The sequence below is a fragment of the Stegodyphus dumicola genome, chromosome 2 (assembly GCF_044657685.1).
Source record: "Stegodyphus dumicola isolate Sdum_Otavi_A_Nest chromosome 2, ASM4465768v1".
Lineage (NCBI taxonomy): Eukaryota > Metazoa > Arthropoda > Arachnida > Araneae > Eresidae > Stegodyphus > Stegodyphus dumicola.
The window spans coordinates 274,726,277-274,750,240 of record NC_140769.1 but is presented as its reverse complement, the minus strand read 5'-3'; the positions used below and the strand labels follow the sequence as shown (position 1 = coordinate 274,750,240).

Here is a 23,964-nt window from a genome sequence, read left to right as displayed (position 1 = left end):
GGAAGACTCAAGGAATGTCTTTACGTTCCTATGTTAGAATGGCGCCGAAATGGATGACGTAGTTTCGATTTTAAATATCCTTAATAAATTTAATCACTCTTGGTCTATTTAAACCTAACTGAAAATATTCAATAATAAAACATTATACGTAAACATCTAGTAATAGTTCAGCAATACAGATAAGCATTAAAATAAGAATTACAACACTTACAAGTCAGCTACGCTTTTAGCGACCGTATTCTATGAACGACAAATCTCAAAAGCGTGTTGCCAACGCAGGGCAACTAAAAGGGGGAAATTAATTCGATAGGCGTGGAAGTAAACAGAATGTTTGACAGACCAAAACATCGAACCGATGGGTGATTCGCCGTATCTCCCGGATTTGGCACCTAATAGCCTTTTTCTTATTCCCGCACATCAAAAATAAATTACGTGGTCAGCGATCTGCGACACCCGAAGAAGCGGTTGAGGCGTTCAAAACGCATGGTTTGGAGTCTCCTCAATGGGAGTGGCAAACGTGCTTCAAAAATTGCAAGTTCAAACGCATACAAAAGTGTATTGATAGCCATGGAGAATATTCCGAAAAACAATAAAATCAATTTCGATCATATGCATTTTCTTTTCTCATTATTAGACTAGAAATATAAATAGCAACTTTCGTATTATGTAGAAAGTGAGAGTTGATATTGAGAATTTTACTGCCAATAACTTTTCTTTCTTTTCTAGGGGAAGCATATCGAGTCTGCGGAGGGGATGGACGTTGGTTATGGGGAAACTGGACTAACTATACCCAGTGCTTAGATTTACTCCATTCGGATGAGGTGAATTTACAATCATTTCCTTTGCGGGGGAGTTTATAGAATTTAACGAAATCATTAAATTTCAAGATAAAAATTTTCATGAATGTAATAAATCATTTATGATAAAAATTACAATCATGAGTAAACTTGAAACGCACCTGTAAGCTTGACTTTTATTCCTGCCATAACAATAGAATGCAAATGAAGTTATTATTATTGTTATAAAGTACACTATTTCAAAATTTAAATGAATGTAAGTGCATCACTTGGAATCACAGAGGACGCTGATGATATTTTATGCAAAAGATATTTCTTTTGTTCTTTATTTATTATAAGTGATTAATCCAGTGTTCGTTTCTTCGCGCAATCGCCTAATTAATTTAATATCAAGCTCAAAAGTGATAATAGAATTTTATGCAACAAAGTTTGCATTTAATATACTTTTATTTGTGCCATCGTGCTGCAATTTTAATTATTAATAATTGATAGCAAGATAAGAAAAGAAATTATCAATACCTATCAATATTTTGTTTTACAGCAGTATTTAATTACCGCAGTGTATTTGAGATAAAAGCGTTGCTTTCCCCCCCCCCAGAAAAAAGGAATCGAGTGAGAAAAAAGTTTCGAAGATTAAAAGCAAAAATCTGATGTGTACACCACATGACTTCCTTGTACGGAATATTAAATTATACGCATTTTTTCTTGCATTTCATTTAAACTTATTGGATTGAATTAAATCTACTGCTTCGATAGTGCATAAACCACAATATAATAAATGCACTGTTTAAAATTCACTATATTTTTTTACCATAGCGACACTCCGGCCCTAGGTTCACTTAACAGCGTTATATTTCGTTCATATTATAACTCAGAATGCATAAAATTTATATCATTTGAAGAATTATCTAATCATTCCCACATGTTCTATTCAAATACTATAATAAATCTGGAACGATGTATAAAAGAAATTAAGCATACAAAATAAAAAAAGAAACAGTTTTTCACAGACGATTGAGTATTTCTCATTCAGTTAATTCAATTCTCACTTCGCGAGAAGGCAAAAATACATAAAAACTCAAAATATCTATATTAAAAATTACGAAGTAAAGCTTAAACACTTATTTCCTCGAAAAAATCCAGAAAGGATTAAGCATGATTTAATTCGCAATAATAAATTAAGGCGTTATCTTTGTTGTTGCGAAGCTTAGTCTCTCTAGATTCGCAATAAATCCACTACTCTCCTGTTTCAAATGTAAACAAGCAATGGCCGCCGCCAAAAAAATTATTAGGCTTAGCGGCACTTAACCAACTTTTAAATTGCTGATAATTCTAAAAATATTGCATACAGATTTACTAAAGGCATAAAAACCTTAACCGGAAGATAAGAACAACATAATTCAATCATTTTAAAACAAAAAAAAATGTACAATTTACAAACATATAAGAGTAAAGAAACTGAGATCACTGAGCCGGGTAACAGAGTGGATATATTTATAAATATATTTATATACGTTTGGTGCGGCCGATTGCAACCAAAATGCGAGGTGCACATCTACATGTTATAGCCGCCCTATATACAAAATGTCAGCGTCTTTTATTCTGTCCTTACGTACAGATATTAAAAATCTTACCTTTGCAGCATTCCAAACATTCTGTCTTTTCCTTGGGTATGTGCTTGAACAATTTTTCCACTTTTTCCAAAGTCAAACTTTGAGATTTTTTCCTCTCTACCTATGATAGCTTTAAATATCGAAAACCTATGGCTTTCACGGCGGTTTTAATAACTAAATACAAATAATTTTCCTCGAAAAAAGCACATAGTCTTCCATTCATTGCTTCTTTAAAAGCGCCATTTTGCATGAAAACAAAACTGTCAAGCAGTAAACAATAATTTGGACTTTAAAAAATATAGCTAAAAATAAAAAATAGTTTCCAAGCAGACAATTAATTTTTATAGCAAAGCAAAATCGTCTAAAAAGTGTGCAAACAATGTTTCTATCGGTACAATCATGTGGACCCTCTCGCCAATATTATACATACTTATAAGTGATGAATATTTTCTTGTTCTTAATAAAATGTATCAAACTGAATGTAGATGAATGCATGTCGGTGTATAAGCATAGGACTATCAATAATTCTAACTGCTGTCTAGTTATTAAATCGATTTTTTCTTGTCCAGCGGCAAAACCAATATTTACATAAAATATATATGGAGACTTCCCTGAATAATTGAAAGGAATTAGTAATAATAACCAAGCGGAAACATTTCATCCATCCAACAAAGTAATTTCTACTCCTATAAAGCAAGCTACATATTAAATAAAAAATTACATTTAGTTTTTCAAATTGTATTTCATTTATAACTGAAACATTACAAACTTATGATTTATCTCAGAAAATTGCTTTAATTTGAAGCAAGGCAAAAACTAGATATGATTTAAACTCTCTGTCTACGCTGTTTCTTCCGCCAATAAAGAAATATAGAATAACAGAAATTCACATTTATTATTTGCAATCAAATATAAATGAGGAAACCATATGTCCTAGAACTATCTCTTCAAAAAGAAAAAGTTAAGAATGAAAGCAAAAAAGTGAGAAAAAAAATGAACAAAAAAGATAAGCTAATTTTTTTTTTTCTGTTTTGTGTTTTACTTCGTACTATCGGAAGCGAAGTTTTTCAATTACAAATACCTATACATTTGATTTTCTCAAGTCCTACCTTTGCTAGCCCTAGATTATATTATGATGATTTGAAAATGTTGGGCATGACTTAGCGAGTGAAATTATCTGTTTTTGTAAAGTCCATAATTCTCGTCTCTATATTTGCTCGTTTTATTCATGCATGTTATGGTATTCGAACTTTTTCTCTTACAGTTAAGTGTGTGGAACCTCGAGAACTGGTAAACGAATAATCGCTTTGGCTCATGAAACAGAAACGTAAACTGAAGAAGGGTTAATTACCCTTCACATCTCAAAATAAGAATTTACAAATGGCTCCTGTCTCATAGCGTACAGAAAAGCCTCCACTTGCGCTTGAACTCGAGAGTACTAAGAAATCAAACTTAATAATTAATGATTAACTAAAAAGATATAGCCGAAGCTATCTGAAGAATCTCTGGCTGTCTAACGAAGTCAGTGGAACTTCAACTTAAATACTGCTCTTCCTCATTTGCATTAACCGCGATTCTAAAACCACATTCTGGCAGGAATTTGTAATCTGAAATAAGGAGATACAGGAAAGTAGCTTTAACTAAAAATAACTGTTCAAAACCTTACAATGCAATATTTAATGTTTTAGTCATATTTGTAAGTCCCGTGTTACACATCTGCGGCGCAAAGGGAGATTGTATATGTTCAAAATAAAAACAAAACTATATATTTTTATTCTCATGCTTATTTATAACATTTTGGACTAAATGACACAATTTTTCTTATTAAGGGGACTCATACACCTTAAAACCCATAAGATCTTCGAATATGTGACTGTTGCAAGAATTGGGATAACTAATTTATTTTAAAAACAATTACTTCCACCTTTTTACAGCTGACTACATAATATAGCTGCTTTCTGAAATAGTCATCCGAAAGTTTGTGTTGCCACAAATATTTTTATAATTTATTCCGCTTTGTGACAAAATATTTCGTCATGTTTCCACCTTGCGCGCGCAGTTTAAAACATTATGTTGCATAATTTAATTCCATATTTAATATGTAGCTTTTATAACATATGAAAACTACTGTGAACCAAAATTTCTAAGAATTTCAAGTTCAATTTTTATTTTATTTGGAGTTTATAAAATGTATTTTATTGAAAACAAATCTGTAATGTTTTCATGCATAAAATTTTTTAATGTTAAAATATTCATCATATTTTTGGTTCAGTTAGAAGATAGTGCCCATATAAAGAATTGCATCCAATTTCAAGTATGTACCATTAGCCCATTTTAAAATATCATGCGCGCAAGGTGGAAACAGGACGAAAAATTTTGTCACAAAGCGGATTAAATTCTAAAAATATTTGTGGCAACACAAACTTTCTGATTACTATTTCAGAAAGCAGCTATATTATGTAGTCAGCTGTAAAAAGTAATTGCTTTTAAAATAAATAAAATATACCAATTCCTTCAACAGTCACATATTCGGAGATCATAAGGGGTTTAAGTTGTATGAGCCTCTTTAAGCAACGTTCCAGAGAGTGTAAAGCTTCACTTGAAAGAAATATATATTTTCATGCAATTCGCTGAAAACATGCACAGCTGCTTCTTGAATAATTAAGCCTTCCCTCTAATAAAAAAGTTGCAAAGAAGTGTGTTGCATTGATTTATGACAGAATAATAATATAGCAAGTTTTATTTTCCAGCCATCTAGTACTGCCTTTTTGAACATCCCGTTTTAGACAGTATACGATTTTTATTCTATATCTTGAACTTCTAGGAAATTAATTCTAAAACTAGTATTCCTCTCGTGATTGTTTAAATTAAAATTTTTCTTATCTAAATTTATTCAGTTAAATTAAAGTTCGTATAGAAAGATCAGATTTCATTTTTTTTTAATTCGCGATTTTTTTTTTTTTTTTTTTTTTTTTTTTTTTTTTTTTTTTAAAGTCCAAAGGGATTTGAATCCCGAAGGACTATTGGTTTCGTTTTGGCATTTTGCGTCGGACGGATAAATGTCGGTTCACTTATCAAACTGTTGCCATAAAATGTTAGAGTCCTGCATTATATTTGAAGAAATTAGATAATGAAAATCTGCGTAAATGTATGTATACTTCTCACATTGTCATAAAATAACGGTACATAGAGTCACCGAATTTTGAATAACGTAATCCTCCAACGAATATGAGCATGTGGAAGACCCAATTTGAAATTTGAAATTTGTTTTATGATCGATTTCCTATTTTTTAAAACTTTGACGAATTTTTGATTAACAAACTCAAGGATTTCAAAGCGAGCAATGGCAACGTTGTGCAGAAAAAAACATTTTTATCTCCAGCGCGTGAGTCTCTGTATCGGAAATTCTAAAGATAGGCTCGTTTTAAAACTATTTTGCGATATTGCTGTTGCACTGGATCTTATGGTTTAAGTGCGAGGAACATGATATTCAATAAAGAAAGGTAACACACAAAATGTTAAAAAACGCCCCTTTGGACGTAATTTAAAATCTGAAACATTTCAGATTTTTTTTTTTTTTTTTTTTTTTTTTACCTTTAGGTTCAAATATGTGGGTGTTACATTAAGATCTATATCAAAGTGTTACTACAATGTGATTAAAAGTGTTACACTATGATCTGAAGTTTTTGTATTGCAGATGCTTAATATTTTCCCCTTTCAGTTATATAAAACGAAAACACAAAAAATTAATGATGTATAAATAAATGCTATTAAAATAAAAAATATTATCTCTGAATGTAACCTTTTGTTATATTCTTTCTTACTAATTCAATAAAATGTTTAACAGCTGCATTTTTATCCATACAGGACATAGCAGTGGGACACTTAATAGTGAGCTACATATTGTTTATATGTTCCTTCATATCCCTCATTGCACTTATCGTTACTCTCAGCATCTTCTGTTACTTCAAGTGAGTATCTATTAAATAATTCTACTGCCTGCAAATTATTTACTTATAGTTTCCGTATATCTATCTGTAAGATCTCCTCCTAAATCGATGTTAATGTAATGCATTAACTGCTTCTGCACTTGTACAGAGGCTGTTCACACATTTTTTTTAAACGATGTATATTGTCGGGATTCGTCTCGCTTATTTCTTTTGCTGTAACATTGTAGACACATTAGGTATTCTCTAAAATTCACTCTAGTATTTGTTTACCATAGCGACACTCTGGCGCTAGATTCACCTAGCAGTATTAATAATTATATAATAGTTAACTTAAAGAATAATTATATAACGGAAAGTAAGTTAACTGTTATATAATCCAATAATTATATAACAGTTAACTTATATATTTCATTCATATTATAACTCATAATGCACAAAATTTATATCATTTAAAGAATAGAATTATGAAATCGTTGCCACATGTTCTATTCCAATACTATAATAAAGCTAGAACGATGTATAAAAGAAATTAAGCAAACGAAACAAAAAAGAAACAGTTTTTCACAGACGATTGAGTATTTTGCTTTTACTTAATTCAGTTCTCATTTCGCGAGAAGGCAAAAATACATAAAAACTCAAAATATCTATATTAAAAATTACGAAGTAAATCTTAAAAAAATCCTCGAAAAAATTCCAGAAAGAATTAAGGATTATTTAATTGGCAATAATAAATGAATGCGTTATCTTTGTTGTTGCGAAGCTAAGTTTCTCTAGATCGGCAACAAATCCACTAGTCTCCTTTTTCAAATGTAAACATCAATGGCCGTCATTAAAAAAAGGCTTAGCGGCACTTAGACAACTTTAAAATTGCTGATAATTCTAAAAATATTGCATACAGATTTAGTAAAGGCATAAAAACCTGAACCGGAGGATAAAAACAACATAATACAATCATTTTTAAAGCAAAAAATGTACAATTTACAAACATATAAGAGTTAAGAACCTGAGATCACTGAGCCGGGTTACAGAGTGGATATATATATAAATATATTTATATACGTTTGCTGCGGCCGATTGCAACCGAAATACGAGGTGCACATCTACATGTTATAGCAGTCCTATATACAAAATTTCAAAGTTTTGAGGCTACTCGTTTTTGAGTTATGCGAGATACGTACGTACGCACTTACGTACATAAGTTCGTACAGACGCCACGAAAAATTCTCTTCAGAATTCATTTTAAAGCAGTTTTTATAATTTTTTTAAGAAAAAGAGTTTTTTATTCTGTCCTTACGTACAGATATGACGCAAAAACATCGTTAAATTGCATTCGATAGCGGTCAAATTGGATATTTTCGTTGAAATATGCTGCCTGAAACTTCTCGTAATTGCAATACTTCCTTTTTACTTCGTACAAGGAAGTAAAAAAAAAAAAAAAAGATGAGGGCAAATTTATTATTTTTTTAGATCGTAATTCTTGCCAAAGAGACAGCTTTTATTTCTCTGAAATATAGTGTTTGTTAAAAGAAGCTGAAATTAATATCGGTTCGACATGTTAATTTTCGGAACCAACAATGATAGTTCGTAAAAATGAACTACGAGTGAATAGTAAGTTGATGAAAGCGAGAATCCACTCCAGTTCCTTCTTTCAGTTTTAAGTTTTGGTAGATAATTACATTTAAAAACCTTTCAAGGACCAAAACCTTTCTTTACATCACGTAATATTTTATCAAGAAAAAAAAAAGTCACATAAAGTTGTGTTATGGCAGACGCCCTTACGGAAAATTCACAGACTTAGCGGAGCTCAAAGCTGGAAAATTTTAATAGTAAAGAAACTGAGAACAAGCATGAAAAAAAAAGAAAGAAATTCTGAAAGCTTTCAGGCTTGACATTACGCCCAAAAGGGCGTTTCTTAGCAAAAAGAGGCAATTTGCCCAGAAGCGCTATTAATTTAATTTTGGCATTCTGCGTTGGTTCATTATAAATGTCGGTTCGCTTTTCAAGATGTTGCCACCAAATGTTAGAGCAGTACATTATATTTAAAGAAATTAAATAATAACGAATCTGCATGAATGTATGTATGCTTCTCCCATTGTGAAGAAACGTAGATACCCGGAGACATCCAATTTTGTATAACGTAGTCTTCCATTCAAATATGGGCATCTGAAAGCCCAAATTTGGAATCTGGAATTTGTTTTATTACCTATTTCATATTTCTTGAAATATTAAAGCATTTTTGTTTAACAAATTCAACGATTTTAAAGAGAGCAATGGCAACACTTTATGGAAAAAAAAAAAGCATTTTTATCTCTAGCGCGTGAGACTGTGTATCGGAAATTTTAAAGATATGCTCATTTTAAATAATTTATGATATTGCTGTTGAACTGAACTTGATGCTTTAATTGCGAAGAACATGATATTTAATAAGTAAAGGTAACACACAAAACGTTAGGAAACGTCCCTTTTGGCGTAATATAAAATCTGAAAGCTTTCACATTTTGTAACGTTTTCTGTGTTACCTTCACTTACACTGAAGTGACAAAAGTCATGGGATAGCAATATGCAAATATACAGATGGCAGAAGTATCGCGTAGAAAATGTATAAATGCGAAGTGCTTTGGCAGGGCTTTCATTTGTGTTCAACTTACTCGTGTGAAGAGGCTTTGACGTGATTATGGCCGCACGACGAGAATTAACAGACTTGAACGCGGAATGGTAGTTGGAGCTCTAGACCCAGGGGTCATTCCATTTCGGATATCGTTAGGTAATTCAACATTCCGAGATCCACAGTGTCAAGAGTGGGCCGAGAGTATCTAATTTCAGGCATAACATCTCACCATGGACAGCGCAGTGGCCGACCAGCTGCACTTAACGACCGATACCAGCAACGTCTGCGTAGAGTTGTCAATGTTCACAGACAAGCAACACTGCGTCAAATAACCGCAGAAATCAATGTGGGACGTACGAGGGACGTGTCCGATAGGACAGTGCGGCGAAATTTGTCTTCCTTTGGCTATACCAGCAGAAGACCGACTCGAGTGCCTTTACTGACAGCACGACATCGCCTGCAGCCACTCTCGTGGGCTCGTGAGCATATCGGTTGGTCCCTAAACGAATGGAAAACCGTGGCTTGGTCAGATGAGTCACGATTTCAGTTGGTAAGAGCTGATGGTAGAGTTCGAGTGTAGCGCAGACCCCACGAAGCCATGGACCCAAGTTGTCAACAAGGCACTGTTGAAGCTGGTGGTGGTTCCATAATGGTCTGGGCTGTTTTTACATGGCATGGACTCGGTCCTCTGGTGCAACTGCACCGATCATTGACTGGAAATGGATACCTTCAGCTACTTGGAGATCACTTACAGCCATTCATGGACTTCACGTACTCAAACAACGATGGGAGTTTTATGGATGACAATGCGGCATGTCACCAGGCCACAATTGTTCGCGATTGGTTAGAAGAACATTCTGGACAATTCCAGCGAATGATCTGGCCACCTAGATCGCCCAACAAGAATCCCATCAAACATTTATGGGACATCATCGAGAGGTCAGTTCGTGCCCAAAACCCTGCACCGTCAACACTTTCACAATTATGGACGTCTATAGAGGCAGCATGGCTCAATATTCCTGCAGGGGACTTCCAACAACTTATTGAGTCCACGCCACGTCGAGTTGCTGCACTTCGCCGGGCAAAAGGAGGACCGACAAAATATTAGGAGGTATCCCATGACTTTTGTCACTTAAATATCATGTACTTCGCATTTAAACCACAAAAAAAAATTCAATTCAACAGCAATATCACGAAATATTTAAAAACAGCAAGAAAGCATATCTTTAGAATTTCCGAAAGAGAATTTCACGCGCTGGAAATAAAAATGTTTTTTTTTTTTTTTTTTTTTTTCCGTCTAGTGTTGCCATTGCTCGCTTTGAAATTGTTGAGTTTGGTAATCAAAAATTCGTTAAAGTTTTACAGAATTTGAAATAGATAATAAAACAGAATTCAATATTTGAATACTTGGGCGAATTTAATTTTTGGGAATCCCAGTGCCCCTGTTTCGTTGTATGACTACGTTATTCAAAACTGGACGGTTCTAGGTACAGTTGCTTTTTCACAATGCGGAAAACATTCTTGCATTCAATGCAGATTCTGGATTATTTGCTTTCTTTAATTATAAGATATTGCAATAATGTTTGTTGGCAACAGTCTTAAAAGTGAACCAACGTAAAAAGTGAAACGACACAAAATGCCATTTTGAGACGAATTGCCCTTTGGGTCTAACGCCTCTTTGGGTTAAGTTTCAGATATGTAAATCTTGTAAGAAATAAAGCAAAGAAAAAACAATCAAAAGAAACATTCAGATTTCTCAAGAAAAATCACTGATAAATTTAAGCGACGTAAAATCCAGAATTATAAAAAAAGCTCTAATTTTTTTTTACTTGTATTTTTCGATTTTATGTTCGTTGTTATACCTACATTTTAATTAGCTTCGCAACATGAGTATTTGATTAGCATAAATTCGTATAATACCTCTCGTGGTTATAACGGTTTATTCATATTATTCATATATTATCTCTCATGGTTATTAAGTGGTTATAACGGAATTTTGCAAATACGTGAAATATAATTTTAAGGATATTAGATTAAGGAAAAGGATATTAGATTTAGAACTCTAAAAATGGTGCAATAGTAATAACCGACAATTAAATCTCATTTCTCTAAAATTTAATTATTTCATTTCACCCTATCGCTGAAGTTAAAGTCGCTGAAATTAAATAGTTAGCAATTGTAATGAAATTTAAATATTCTTCAAACATTTTCGTGAACAATCAGCTCCAAGAACTTCAATTTAATCCGGAAGCGATGAAAATATTTCCTTTAAGATGAGGATCTATAGACTAAACTACGCCACGCAAAACTGTTCAAGATTCTTATAAGGTATTACTCTTGTCACCAGAAACAGTTTTGCTTTTTTATACTACTACATACCGGGAAAACAAAATCTGATGTGTACACCACATGACTTCCTTGTACGGAATATTAAATTATACGCATTTTTTCTTCCATTTCGTTTGAACTTATTGGATTAAATTAAACCTACTTCGCCGACAGCGCATAAACCACAATAGAATAAATGCATTCTTTAAAATTCACTTTGTTTGTTTACCATAGCGACACTCTGGCGTTAGGTTTACTTAACAGTATTATATTTCATTCATATTACAACTCAGAATGCACAAAATTTATATCATTTAAAGAATTATCGAATCGTTGCCACGTGTTCTATTCAAATAATATAATAAAGCTATAACGATGTATAAAAGAAATTAAGCAAACAAAACAAAAAAGAAACGGTTTTTCACAGACGTATGAGTATTTCTCATTGAATTAATTCAGTTCTCACTTCGCGACAAGGCAAAAATACATAAAAACTCAAAATATCTGTATTAAAAATTACGAAGTAAATCTTAAACACTTATTTCCTCGAAAAAATTCCAGAAAGGATTAAGCATGATTTAATTCGCAATAATATGAAGGCGTTATCTTTGTTGTTGCGAAACTAAGTTTTTCTAGATTGGCAACAAATCTACAATTCTGCTGTTTCAAATGTAAACAAGAGCAATGGCTGCCATCAAAAAATTTATTACGCTTAGCGGCACTTAAACAATTTTAAAATTGTTGATAATTTTAAGAATATTGCATTCAGATTTACTAAAGGCAAAAAAAAAAAACTTAACCGGAAGATAAGAACATAATTCAATCATTTTTAAAGCAAAAAATGTACAATTTACAAACATATAAGAGTAAAGAAACTGAGATCACTGAGCCGGGTAACAGACTGGATATATATATAAATATATTTATATACGTTTGGCGCGGCCGATTGCAACCAAAATACGAGATGCACATCTACATGTTATAGCAGTCCTGTATACAAAATTTCAACGCTCTGAGGCTACTCGTTTTTGAGTTATGCGAGATACGTACGTAAGTACGTACATACGTTCGTACAGACGCCACGAAAAATTCTCTTCAGAATTCATTTTAAAGCAGTTTTATAATTTTTTTGGAGAAAATTGCGTTTTATCCTGCCCTTACGTACAGATGTCACGGAAATACATCGTTAAATTCCATTCGAAAGAGGTCAAAATGGATTTTGTCGTTGAAATATGCTGCTTGAAACTTTTCGCGATTACAATACTGCCTTTTTACTTCGTACAAGGAAGTAAAAATCAAATCATGTAAACTGAAGGCTTAATTTTAAACAGCTGCGAAAGATTAACAATCTAACCATGGGAATGCCATTCTATGTATAATAGAATGCTACATATATCCATTCTGCATATAATAGGAATACAAATATTAGGTGTTCTAATTGTAGAGATATAAGGTTATTTTGATGCGGGAGACGCGAAAAATGAGCAATGCCCTCGTCGGGACCCAAACCAGGACCTCTCGAATACGCGCCGAGTGTGCTACCAATACACCACGAAGGCATGCAAAAAGGAAAGAGAAAATGCCTTATATACTTTCCCCTTTAAAGGGTGATTGAGGATTAGGGAAACCAGTCGCCAAATCCTCTCAGTGAAGATTCATCATCCACCACGCTTTAGTTCGGGCGCCACTGTTGAGACATTCGGTTATTTTGATGCGGGGATGGGAAAAATGACCAATGCCCTCATTGGAACTCGAACCTGGAGCTTTCGAATACGCGTCGAGTGTGCTACCTTTACACCACGAAGGCATGCAGAACATATTGACACGAGTTTTATATTGACAATTAGAATACGCTGTTTTTAAATGTTCACATTAACGTAACCTTCTTATCCTAGCAAATGTGTGCGAGGAAAAGGGGAATCAAAGGGAAGGTAAAAGAGCGTTGAAACTTAATCGTTACTAAAATTAATAATTTGTAAGTTTTAAAAAATAAGCTTAACCCGCGAGCACACGCACCGATCCGACGAACACGAGAACACGCGCCGGGTATGTCATACCCGAATAAAAAAATTGTAATTAAAAATTTGTCAAAAAAAAATTAATCGTTTTTTTAAAAGAAATTAAATGTAAAACCAAGTTAATACTTCATTTTAGACAAAACAGGAAACACTAAGGAGAGGAAAAATTATTTACTTACTTCTTGAACATTGTTTACAAAATGAGGTCATATGTTCTATACATATACTTTTGCTACAATTTTCACAAATGAATCTAGTCTTTCTATCTTTTTTCTTGGAGCACTCTGTACACCTCTTGTAAGTCATTTTCGGTTTTTTGGGGGACAGTTAATTGTTAACATGTTCATCGGTGGTCAGTGTTTGTCCAGAATCAGGAACCACAGATGCTCGCCGTCGTTCATTTTGAACATTTTCTATTAGCTGCATCCCTAGGGCTTTGAGAAAAGTACTCATCCCGTTGACGAGTAAAATTTTCTCGTATTGAATCAATATAAATATTTGTATTGTCAACTACATGTTTTAACATATCTTCATCGATAAGCAATGACAAGGAATCTAAAGGTGTTGAGAAGTCTTCAGAATACTTTGTATTTCCAGGGAGTTTAGTTATAATATTTTTGGCGCCAATTCTAACATTAGTCCGGAATTTATTTTTGTTCCATTTTTTTCCAACATAAAAACTCATTGCTACATTCTAGAGTTTCATTTTCTGTTTCTGTATCTGAATCACTACTCTCTATGGGTGAATCATGATTACTATTATATTCTTCGTCATCAACATCTTCCTCTTCTTCACTAAATGAATCCTCATCAGAAGAAACTGTTTCAAGGAGATTTCTCAATCTTTCCATCTCTTCATCGTAAGGAATATACGGCGCCATGCTTACACTTCAAGAAAAACCTATACTTAAAACTTGAAAACGAGAAGTGCGAAGTGACTCGCTGAGAAACTCGAGTACACGCACGGGTATGACATGCCCGAACAATGCTGTTCCTAAAAAACCGTTGCACTTGCCACCTCAGGAATTTCCCCCATTTAAGTATGTGACCTTGAACTCAGCTACACCAAGTTTCGACCTTTTATGAAATAATGGGCGAGAAATATACAAAAAGAAAAATGCACATGGGTATGACATACCCGCCGCGTGTGCTCGCGGGTTAAAATAATATAATGTAATAAGCTTCCTTTTTTCGCAAAATGATTCCTTCATCTTTAGCCTCGTTTATACTGTTATATTAAAACTAAGCTATGGATTTTTTGAATTATTTAAGCTCAAATTAGAGTAAATTCCTCATAATTATTAATCTGTTTTCATCTTCGCTTAAGTAAGAAATTTTAAAGAAAATAAAGGTCGAAAAGAAAATCGGTAGAGAAATTTAAACTCTGCAAACCCCTTGACTGATGTTCTGCATAAATCTCTGTCGTCGTGCACTGAATGTCAAAAGCGTCTCTACGCTGATACGACTCTAAAATATAGAAGGAATCTCTTTCAGAATCATCCGGGAAATTCCTTCTGAAACTGACAGCTGAATGGCTTTTTCCTATCTTTTAGGTCCCTGCTGTGCTCTCGTTTACGCGTCCACCGGAATCTCGTGGTGTCACTCATCATCCATTCTGTTCTGCTCATGATCATCCCTTCTGCTGTCATTTTTCGGTCGTCGCTACCCGCCTATACGGACGTGGTAAGTAACTTTTATGCCTAAGGTTAATATATTTCTGTTCTAGTATTTGTTTGATTGCTATAACTAAAATCTGAGAATAAAGAAAATTTTAAAGAATATCCCCAAGTTATTAAATTAATCGTGTGGAATCCTAATACACATAACCGAGTAAAATGCTATTCATAAACTCAAATCAAGTACAGTTTGGTAAAATATGAATGAGAAACCAACAAAATGCTTATTATAACTATTATTCGGCATAATAATAATGAGTTTCGTTTATATTCTGTGTTTTATAATTTTTGCAGCTAAATAAAAAAATCTGATGTGTATACCACATAACTTCTTCGTACAGAATGTTAAATTATACGCATTTTTTCCCGCGTTTCGTTTAAACTTATTGGATTGAATTAAATCTACTTCGTCAATAGCGCATAAACCACAATAAAATAAATGCACTCTTTAAAATTCACTCTATTTGTTCACCATGTAGAGATAATAGGAATATTTTCTGAAGCAGGCAAGAGGAAAAATTAGCAACGCCTTTGCCGGGAATGGAACCACGGACCTCTGGAATACCGGGCCGGTGGCACACCACTAAACTACGAAGGCGCGCTAAGAACGCGGGAGAAATACCTTTTAACCATAGCGACACTCCGACGCCAGGTCTCTTAACAGCGTTACATTTCGTTCATATTATAACTCAGAATACACAAAATTTATATCATTTGAAGATTTACCTAATCTTTCCCACATGTTCTATTCAAATACTATAATAAATCTAAAACGATGTATAACAGAAATTAAGCAAACAGAACAAAAAAGAAACAGTTTTTCACAGACGATTGAGTATTTCTCATTCAATTAATTCCGCTCTCACTTCGCGACAAGGCAAAAAATACATAAAAGCTCAAAATATCTGTATTAAGAATTACGAAGTAAATCTTAAACACTTATTTCCTCGGAAAAATTCCACAAAGGATTAAGCATGATTTAATTCGCAATAATAAATGAAGGCGTTATCTTTGTTGTTGCGAAGCTAAGTTTCTCTAGATTGACAGCAAATCCACTATTCTGCTGTTTCAAATGTAAACAAGCAATGGCCGCCATCAAAAAAATTATTAGACTTAGCGGCACATAAACTACTTTAAAATTGTTGATAATTCTAAAAATATTGCATACAGATTTACTAAAGGCATAAAAACCTTAACCGGAAGATAAGAACAACATAATTCAATCATTTTAAAGCAAAAAAATGCAGAATTTACAAACATATAAGAGTAAAGAAACTGAGATCATTGAGCCGGGAAACAGTGTGGATATATATATATGTTTGGTGCTGCCGATTACAACCAAAATACCAGGTGCTCATCTACATGTTATAGCAGTCCTATATACAAAATTTCAACGTTCTGAGTCTACTCGTTTTTCAGTTTATGCGAGATGCGAGATACGTACGTACATACGTTCGTACAGACGCCACGAAAAATTCTCTTCAGAATTTATTTTAAAGCAGTTTTATAATTTTTTTTGGAGGAAAAGAGTCTTTTATTCTGTCCTTACGTACAGATATCACGCAAAAACATCGTTAAATAGCATTGGATAGTGGTCAATATTTTCGTTAAAATATGCTGCCTGAAATTTTTCGCGAATACAATACTTCCTTTCTACTTCGTAAAAGGAAGTAAAAAAGAAATATAAACGATCTGAAAGGTTTCAGATTTTAACTTGTAGAGACATTAGGTATTTTTTGGAAGCAGGCAAGATGAAAATTAGCAACGCCTTCGCTGGGAATCGAACCACGGACTTCTGGAATACCGTCCCAGCGTGCAGACCATCACACCACGAAGGTACGCTAGGAAAGCGGGAGAAACACCTTATAAACTCTCACCCAGAAGGGTTTGTTAAGGTATTTTACGCTTTCGCTGCGCTAGCACTTTACCAGTCTACTATTGTACTTACTCTTTCTAATGCTTTTCATTTCTTTGTACGAAGTAAATGAAGTTTTGTAATCACGAAGAATATTCCTATTTCTTATATTGTACCATATTTCAACGGAAATAACCATTTTGACCATCAATTTTAATATGGAATGCAATTTAACGATTTTTTTGCGTGACATGTGGACTAGGTAGGACTCTTTATTCCCAAGCGAATTGTAAAACTGTTTTAAAATGGACTCAGAAGAGATTTTTTTTCGTGGCATCTGTACGTACGTATCTATGTATCTCACATAACTCAAAAACGAGTACCCTCAGAACGTTGAAATTTTGTATATACGACTGCTATAACATGGAGTTGTGCACCTCCCGTTTTGGTTGCAATCGGCCTCACCAAAGTATATATATATATGTTACGGTGAAACACTGAAATCTGGAGAATGTCGACTTTCACCGGTGAATGTCAACATTCACAAAGTCTCTTGGTGTACGTCCGAAATATTTTCCAAATACTCTTTTTTGTGACTTACACCGGTCAATGTCGACATTCACCATGTACTAATGGTGAATGTTAAACATATAACAATATTATATTTTCTTCTCCGTAATTCAGTCGCGAATAAACGCACTGGAGACTTGAAAGAAGAACTTAAGAACATGAGAACCTAAAACACACAATACATTCAAAATGAGAAAGGAAAATAATAGAAGTTCAAAACTTACTTAATTATGCAGTACGTTCTAAATGAGAAAATAAAATAACAGTAATAAAAAAATTTACTAAATTATGTGATTGAAATCTTATTTATTGCAACAACTTAAACTATTATGGCACTTTATGACCTCTCTTTTCGACTTACACCAGAGCATGTCTGTGATTGTCGACATACACCGGTGAGGGTCCGAATGTACAAGAATATAGTGCTATACTCGATCTTTCACCGACGTATTTGGTGAATGTTGACATTCTCCGGTGAAAGTCGACATTCTCCAATTTCGGTATTTCACGGTAACACATATATGTGTGTCAATAAATATAACTTATTAATTTTAAGTAAGTGATTATATTTTTAAAAGAATATTCCTAAATACTATCCAAAGAAAGTACATCGTCTACGCTCTGCAACCAACATAGATTTCAAATTGGCCGGTCAAAATAGGAAACAAGGTTGAATAGCTCAATATTACACGCAAATAACTGTCTATGATCCAGTTATTAATCAACTCAATGGTAACTGTTTTATATTTTTCCAAATAGTAATATAGGACTAAAATTTCTATAATCTTTTCAAACTGCCTTTCTTACCGAACAAAGAGAAATCATACCATTTCCGAACGTATTGAAATTCTTCAAAACAGCTTTCTAAAACTGCTTTTTTTTTAACGGTAATAACACTGGATGACTTTCCCGATTTCACAACGAAATCTTTTCAGATGGTTCTACTAAAGAGAAAGTTCGAATAAAATTTAATAAAAATAATTCTTTTTGCCCGATATCAGTATATGAAGGAAATATTAATAACCAGAAGTTTCATTTCTATGCATGTTAAAGAAGATGTACTGAAGATTTTATATTGATAAAATATGCTTTTATAAAGCATGTAATTGTGTACGTTTTGAAAGACTGTCTTGTTCGTCTTACTTTTATAAATAGTACTCTGCAACAGCGGAAACGTTTTTTGTATGCGCAATATTTCTTTATATCACACCATACGTATTAAAAAATACCTATTTTATTTTTTATGAAATCAATAGTTTTGGCAGCCGTAAATTGGCTTTCTAATTTTACTAAAATTTAAAGGCTTAGATTCTGATACCCAGAATTACTAATAAAAAATACGCAGAGTTTTTACTTCTGCTTCATTCATGTGACAAAATGCAATTTAATATATTTCACTTCTAATGAAACTCTAAAGCCCGTTCAGAACAGAGCCTTCGTTTCGTATTCCTTTGGAGAATTCTCAAATAAAAGTCTGAAATTCAGAAGAAAGAACACGTGTTCCTGATAAGCTGATTTATTTCATCTTTTCAGAAACTGTTTTTCCTTTTTTTAATGATCATATGCAAACTCTGAATACTAAACAAAATCTGCAGACTGAATATATTTCTTCTTTATATCTCAAGTTCGTTGCAGGAAAGGTTGTATTCTCAGTTATAATGAAACATTTCCCTCGAGTGTTTTACTCAATGATGGCAATCTGAAATCGAAATTTCAATAAAGAATCAAATGCATTTTAATTTCATCCATTTCCACAACAACGTTCCCTTTTTAGGAAGAAGCACTTTGTTTTGGTATCGATTATTGCCACCAGTAAAATTAAAACTTGTTTGTTTTCTTCTTTGAACTGCTAGAGGCTAGCCAGACTTCATACTGATAAAGATTTTATCCCGATGGCAATTAACTCCTTTGTTTTACTGGCTCCCAAAAGAGTTTCTCTTGAAATAAGTTAAATTTGTTTCATTTGAAATGTTCTGCTTGACAAGAGACTTTAATATCAGAGGACGTGATGAGAAAATTAGCGGGGAAATTCACTTATTTTCTTTTATAAGGTTAATTTTCAGAGCAATCCTTCATTAATAAAAGATGTAAAAGGTGCACATCAGTTTTAATAACTAGCGAGTTATTATCTTTCATTTCATCAGGGACGGCCAAATATCAGCCAGCCCATTTATTTCATTTAATTCAGCGGTGCTCAACCTTTTAACTAACGCGTACCCTCTAAATCAAAATTGAAAAACTTGAGTACTGCTACAACATTTTACAATGATTATATTTCAATTTCTCAATAGAAATATTAGTATATATAACTTTTTAAACAAGTCAGAGGATTGCCAATGGGCTTACATTCCAGCTCCTCGATCTGTAATATATTTTTATTTGTCAAAGAATTTAACTTCCAAAAAATTCTACAACCACAAGAGTTAAATTACTACAAAAACACCTAGAGATATATTGATGACCTTATTACAATTAATAATTTTGGTAAAATTGAACACTCCGAGATTTATCCAAATTGTCTTACACTTAATAAAACTAATAATTCACAAAATAGCATAGACTTTCTAGATCTTCAAATCATTAACTACAAAAAAATTTTACGTTTTGACAAAACAAGAAACTTCAATTTCAATACTAACAAATTAATAAATTGGAACTCCAACATATCCAAAAAAGTAATTAACAATACAATAATTAATCAAATACAACGAATTAAAATTATATGCACAGATACAATAGATTTACAACGCGAAATTTTGCTCCTTATTAAAATTCTCAAAAATAATCTAATACCCATTCAATTTATCAACCATTGCCTTAAAAGAGCAGGCGTTAAATACTCACTCTAAATCATTTAACTGATAGGGATATGATAAGTTGTTCCTAAACCTGAGAAGGTGGTATAAGTTGGATGAATATCATTTGAAGGATTTTTATATAGTGTAATTACTCAGTTGTATATATTGTAAAAAGCTAATTGTCTTCAAACTTATGCTGTTACTATGCTGCTACTAAAAAAATGGGCCTATTTCATGACTTTAGTCTGTCTAATAGCTCTTGGACAGTGAAAATTCCTTTTTTTCCTTTCTTGCATTCTTAATCATTGCGACACGACAATTAGCCAGAAATTAATTAATTTCCATTCACTAGTATTTTTAAAAAAAAATCTTAACAGACAGTTTCACTCAAATAAGAACTCCATATAATACATCCCTCAAGAATTCCGAGTCCTACCCACTACCATAAATTACTTCACCCAAGTCTTACCGACTGATATTATTCAAAGCCCCCACTGCCGCTAAGAATTTTCGGACACCCTACACTTCTGAGTCAGACACTAAGAGAACACTTTGCCAACTCCCCCACTAGAAAGAATGTAAGTTACTTAATACCTTTTCTGGCCTTTATATCTTCATGTACATTCACTGTTCTTATTATATTTTTTATATTATTTTTTATTTGTTTTTACAAAGTTTGCATTATTTATCTTATTTTGTAATCTATGTTTATTTCAACTTTACTTTGAATTCTATTTCATAATGATTATTTCCAATGTTTAATTTTTACAAATAATGTAGAACTGAAATGCATAAACATGAAGGTGTCGGGGACGGTTACTCGAGTTTTTTCGGATTTCTCTACAGAAATTGCTTTTTACTCCAAATTGAATTGGCTAAAATGCTTCATAAGAATAACTTCTTTGAGTATCAGCATTGGTTCGTAATCTCTATTCGCGGAAATATTCGGCTTGACTAGAATTGCCGGTTTGGCTTTACCTTATAACTCCAGTAAAGACGAAACACCTTCGTATTTATGTATTTTTATTAATTATTGTTCATTGACGGGAGTTGGTTAGTTCCCCTTGAAAAGTCAACTAATTTCCGATCAAAGACAATGATTACATGTTTTTAATTTAATTTTTCCTTTTCAATTGAAATTTTGTTCTTCATGATGATTTAATTCCAGTCCCCGTTAAAACATTATTAACATTTTACTTTCAAGTTACTTCAAAACATCTTTCAAAATATAACTTACCAGTATGGATTCACTCTTTTAAAATAATTCTACTTTAATTAAACTTAGGAGATAATATAATCAATTAATCAATATTGTTTAGGAAATAAATTATACATATATATGTAATAATAAAATTCCGTAGTCAAGAATACACTTAAAATTCTAACTGTATGTTCTTTACATTTTTAATGGCGACGGTCTCTTATTTGAAAGTACGTGGAATTAAGTTCACAGCCCCGTAGTCAAGTTGTTTTTCCCGCCTTTTCTACACGTACAGTTATAGAATGTTCTGGAGATATTTAAAGCGAACTGGAATGGCTGACGAGGCTGACGGCATTTCTTGGAAGCTCCGCCTTTCCAGAGGCTATAAAAGGACTCGCAAAGGAATATCGGGGCCTCTTCTTTAATGTAACGATGCTGTAAACTTCATACAAAGTTATTAGTAATTCATTTTATTTACTCCGGAGATATGAATTTTGTAACTGCTATTTCTCCTGACCAATAATAAATGAATCCTCTTTTTTAAACTTATCGTCTGATAATTTAAGCTACGACTACATCTATGATTCTTAACCAACCTATTTATTCCGGACAAAAGCTGGTACATTACATAAATATATTAATTTAACATCATAAAATTCAGATCAACAGCAATATCGAAAAATAATTTTAAAATGAGCCTATCTTTAGAATTTCCGAAACACAGTTCCGCGCGCTGGAGATAAAAAAGGTTTCCCCCCCCCATAGTGTGTGTTGCCATTGCACGTTTTTAAATCGTTGAGTTTATTAATCATAAATTCGTTAAAGTTTTACAAAATATGAAATAGATAATAAAACAATTTACAAATTCCAAATTCGGGCTTCCATATGCCCATATTCGGGTGGAAACGTACGTTATTCAAAATTTGATGGCTCTAAGTACCGTTTGATAATCACAATTCGAGGAACGTACATACATTTACGCAGTTCTTAATTATTTAATTTCTTTAAACATAATACAGGGCTCTAATTAAGACAAATAACATGCCGAATAAATACTATTTCAGAAGTCAAACAACAAAAATCAGCGTTATATTTACAAAATTTTCACAGGACTAGTTTCGATGGTTTTCCGAACCACCATCCTCAGCTGCAAAACCACAAATGAACAAGATTAGACTTCTGGTTTCACCAACAGATGGCGCCACTTGCTTATTCTTGTCCAGGCTTTCTTATCTTATCTAATCATTATTTCCTATCTTGTTCATTTGCGGTTTTGCAGCTGAGGATGGTGGTTCGGTAAAACCATCGAAACTAGTCCTGTGAAAATTTTGAAAATATAACGCTGATTTTTGTTGTTTGACTTCTGAAATAGGTCTCTAATATTTGGTGGCAACTATTTGAAAAGTGATACAGCCTTTTAAAGTTTTCAACGCAAAATACCAAAATGGCAACAACAGTCCTTCAGTGCAAATTGCCCCTTTAGACTAATAATAATAATAATAATAATCGAAACTGAGTCAAACAGTGAAACTTATTTAAAGAATAAACCCCAGAAGAAATGAAATAACAAAACATCAGGAAAACCTAAAACGGGCAGATGTGTCTTAAAAGGGTAATAATTAGTGTTAGTAAATTTGGGTATCCGACTATTTGTAAATATTATGTTTTCGTAAAATCTCTCAGACCAGGTTAAAATTCTGAGCTTTCTTAAATAAAGCGTGCACACTCTTTGTAAGTGTGGGTAACGTTTGAACAAAAATCATTTAAACACGTGCTTTGCATTTAATGCTTTTAACTCTGCCAGCCAGATTACAAACAAGCAATATAGTAATGCTCATAACATTATTTCAATTCAAAACCATGTTTTCATTTTTCTTGGAATTAAGGCATGTGAAATAAACTATAAAATATGATTTACTTTTTACTTAACAATAAGCGTAATAAAAAGCAGTCAGCAATAAACCGATTGTTTTTTACTTCATTGTAGGAAGTAAAGGAAGCATTGTAATTACGGAAAATTTCTTTTATCATATTTTAAAGGAAATATCCCTTTTGGCCCTTCTCGAATCCTTTCTGACTCTTTTTTTTTTTTTTTTTTTTTTTTTTTTTTTTTTGTATGACGTCTGTAGGTATGGATGTTTTTTTCCAAAACGGATTGTAATATGAATTTAAAATGGATTTTTTTCGTGACGTTTGTACGTACGTATATATCGCATTACTCAAAAGCGATTAGCCGTAGAATTTTGAAATTTTATATATGGAACTGCTATAACGTGTAGTTGTGCACCTCCCTTTTTTATTGAAATCGGCAGTACAAAATGTCTATATCTACCTATCTATCTATCTGTATATATAAATATCTCTTTTTCAGCTTAAAAATCTTTGCCCGACCTTGATTTTCGTAATCTTTGGTCGTAAAATTACAAAAATGATTTAAACGACGAAAATGTTCAAATGTTGGCAATATCTGGTTTAAAAAATTAATTTTGAACAAATTACGAAATCTAACTTTTAATGTCTCCCGGTTCTTATGCTTACATCTGGAAACAT

The 23,964-nt window shown here is 32.8% G+C and overlaps 1 protein-coding gene across 1 annotated transcript in view; it reads left to right on the top strand.

The window, feature by feature from the left end:
• The window catches only part of LOC118187353 (corticotropin-releasing hormone receptor 2-like), a 182,707-nt gene that overhangs the window by 36,267 nt on the left and 122,476 nt on the right, over nucleotides 1–23,964 (top strand). The window contains exons 3-5 of the mRNA XM_085810284.1: nucleotides 727–821; nucleotides 6,278–6,381; nucleotides 14,868–14,997. Coding sequence (XP_085666410.1) covers nucleotides 727–821; nucleotides 6,278–6,381; nucleotides 14,868–14,997 — 329 coding nt within the window. The remainder of the gene's footprint in view (nucleotides 1–726; nucleotides 822–6,277; nucleotides 6,382–14,867; nucleotides 14,998–23,964) is intronic.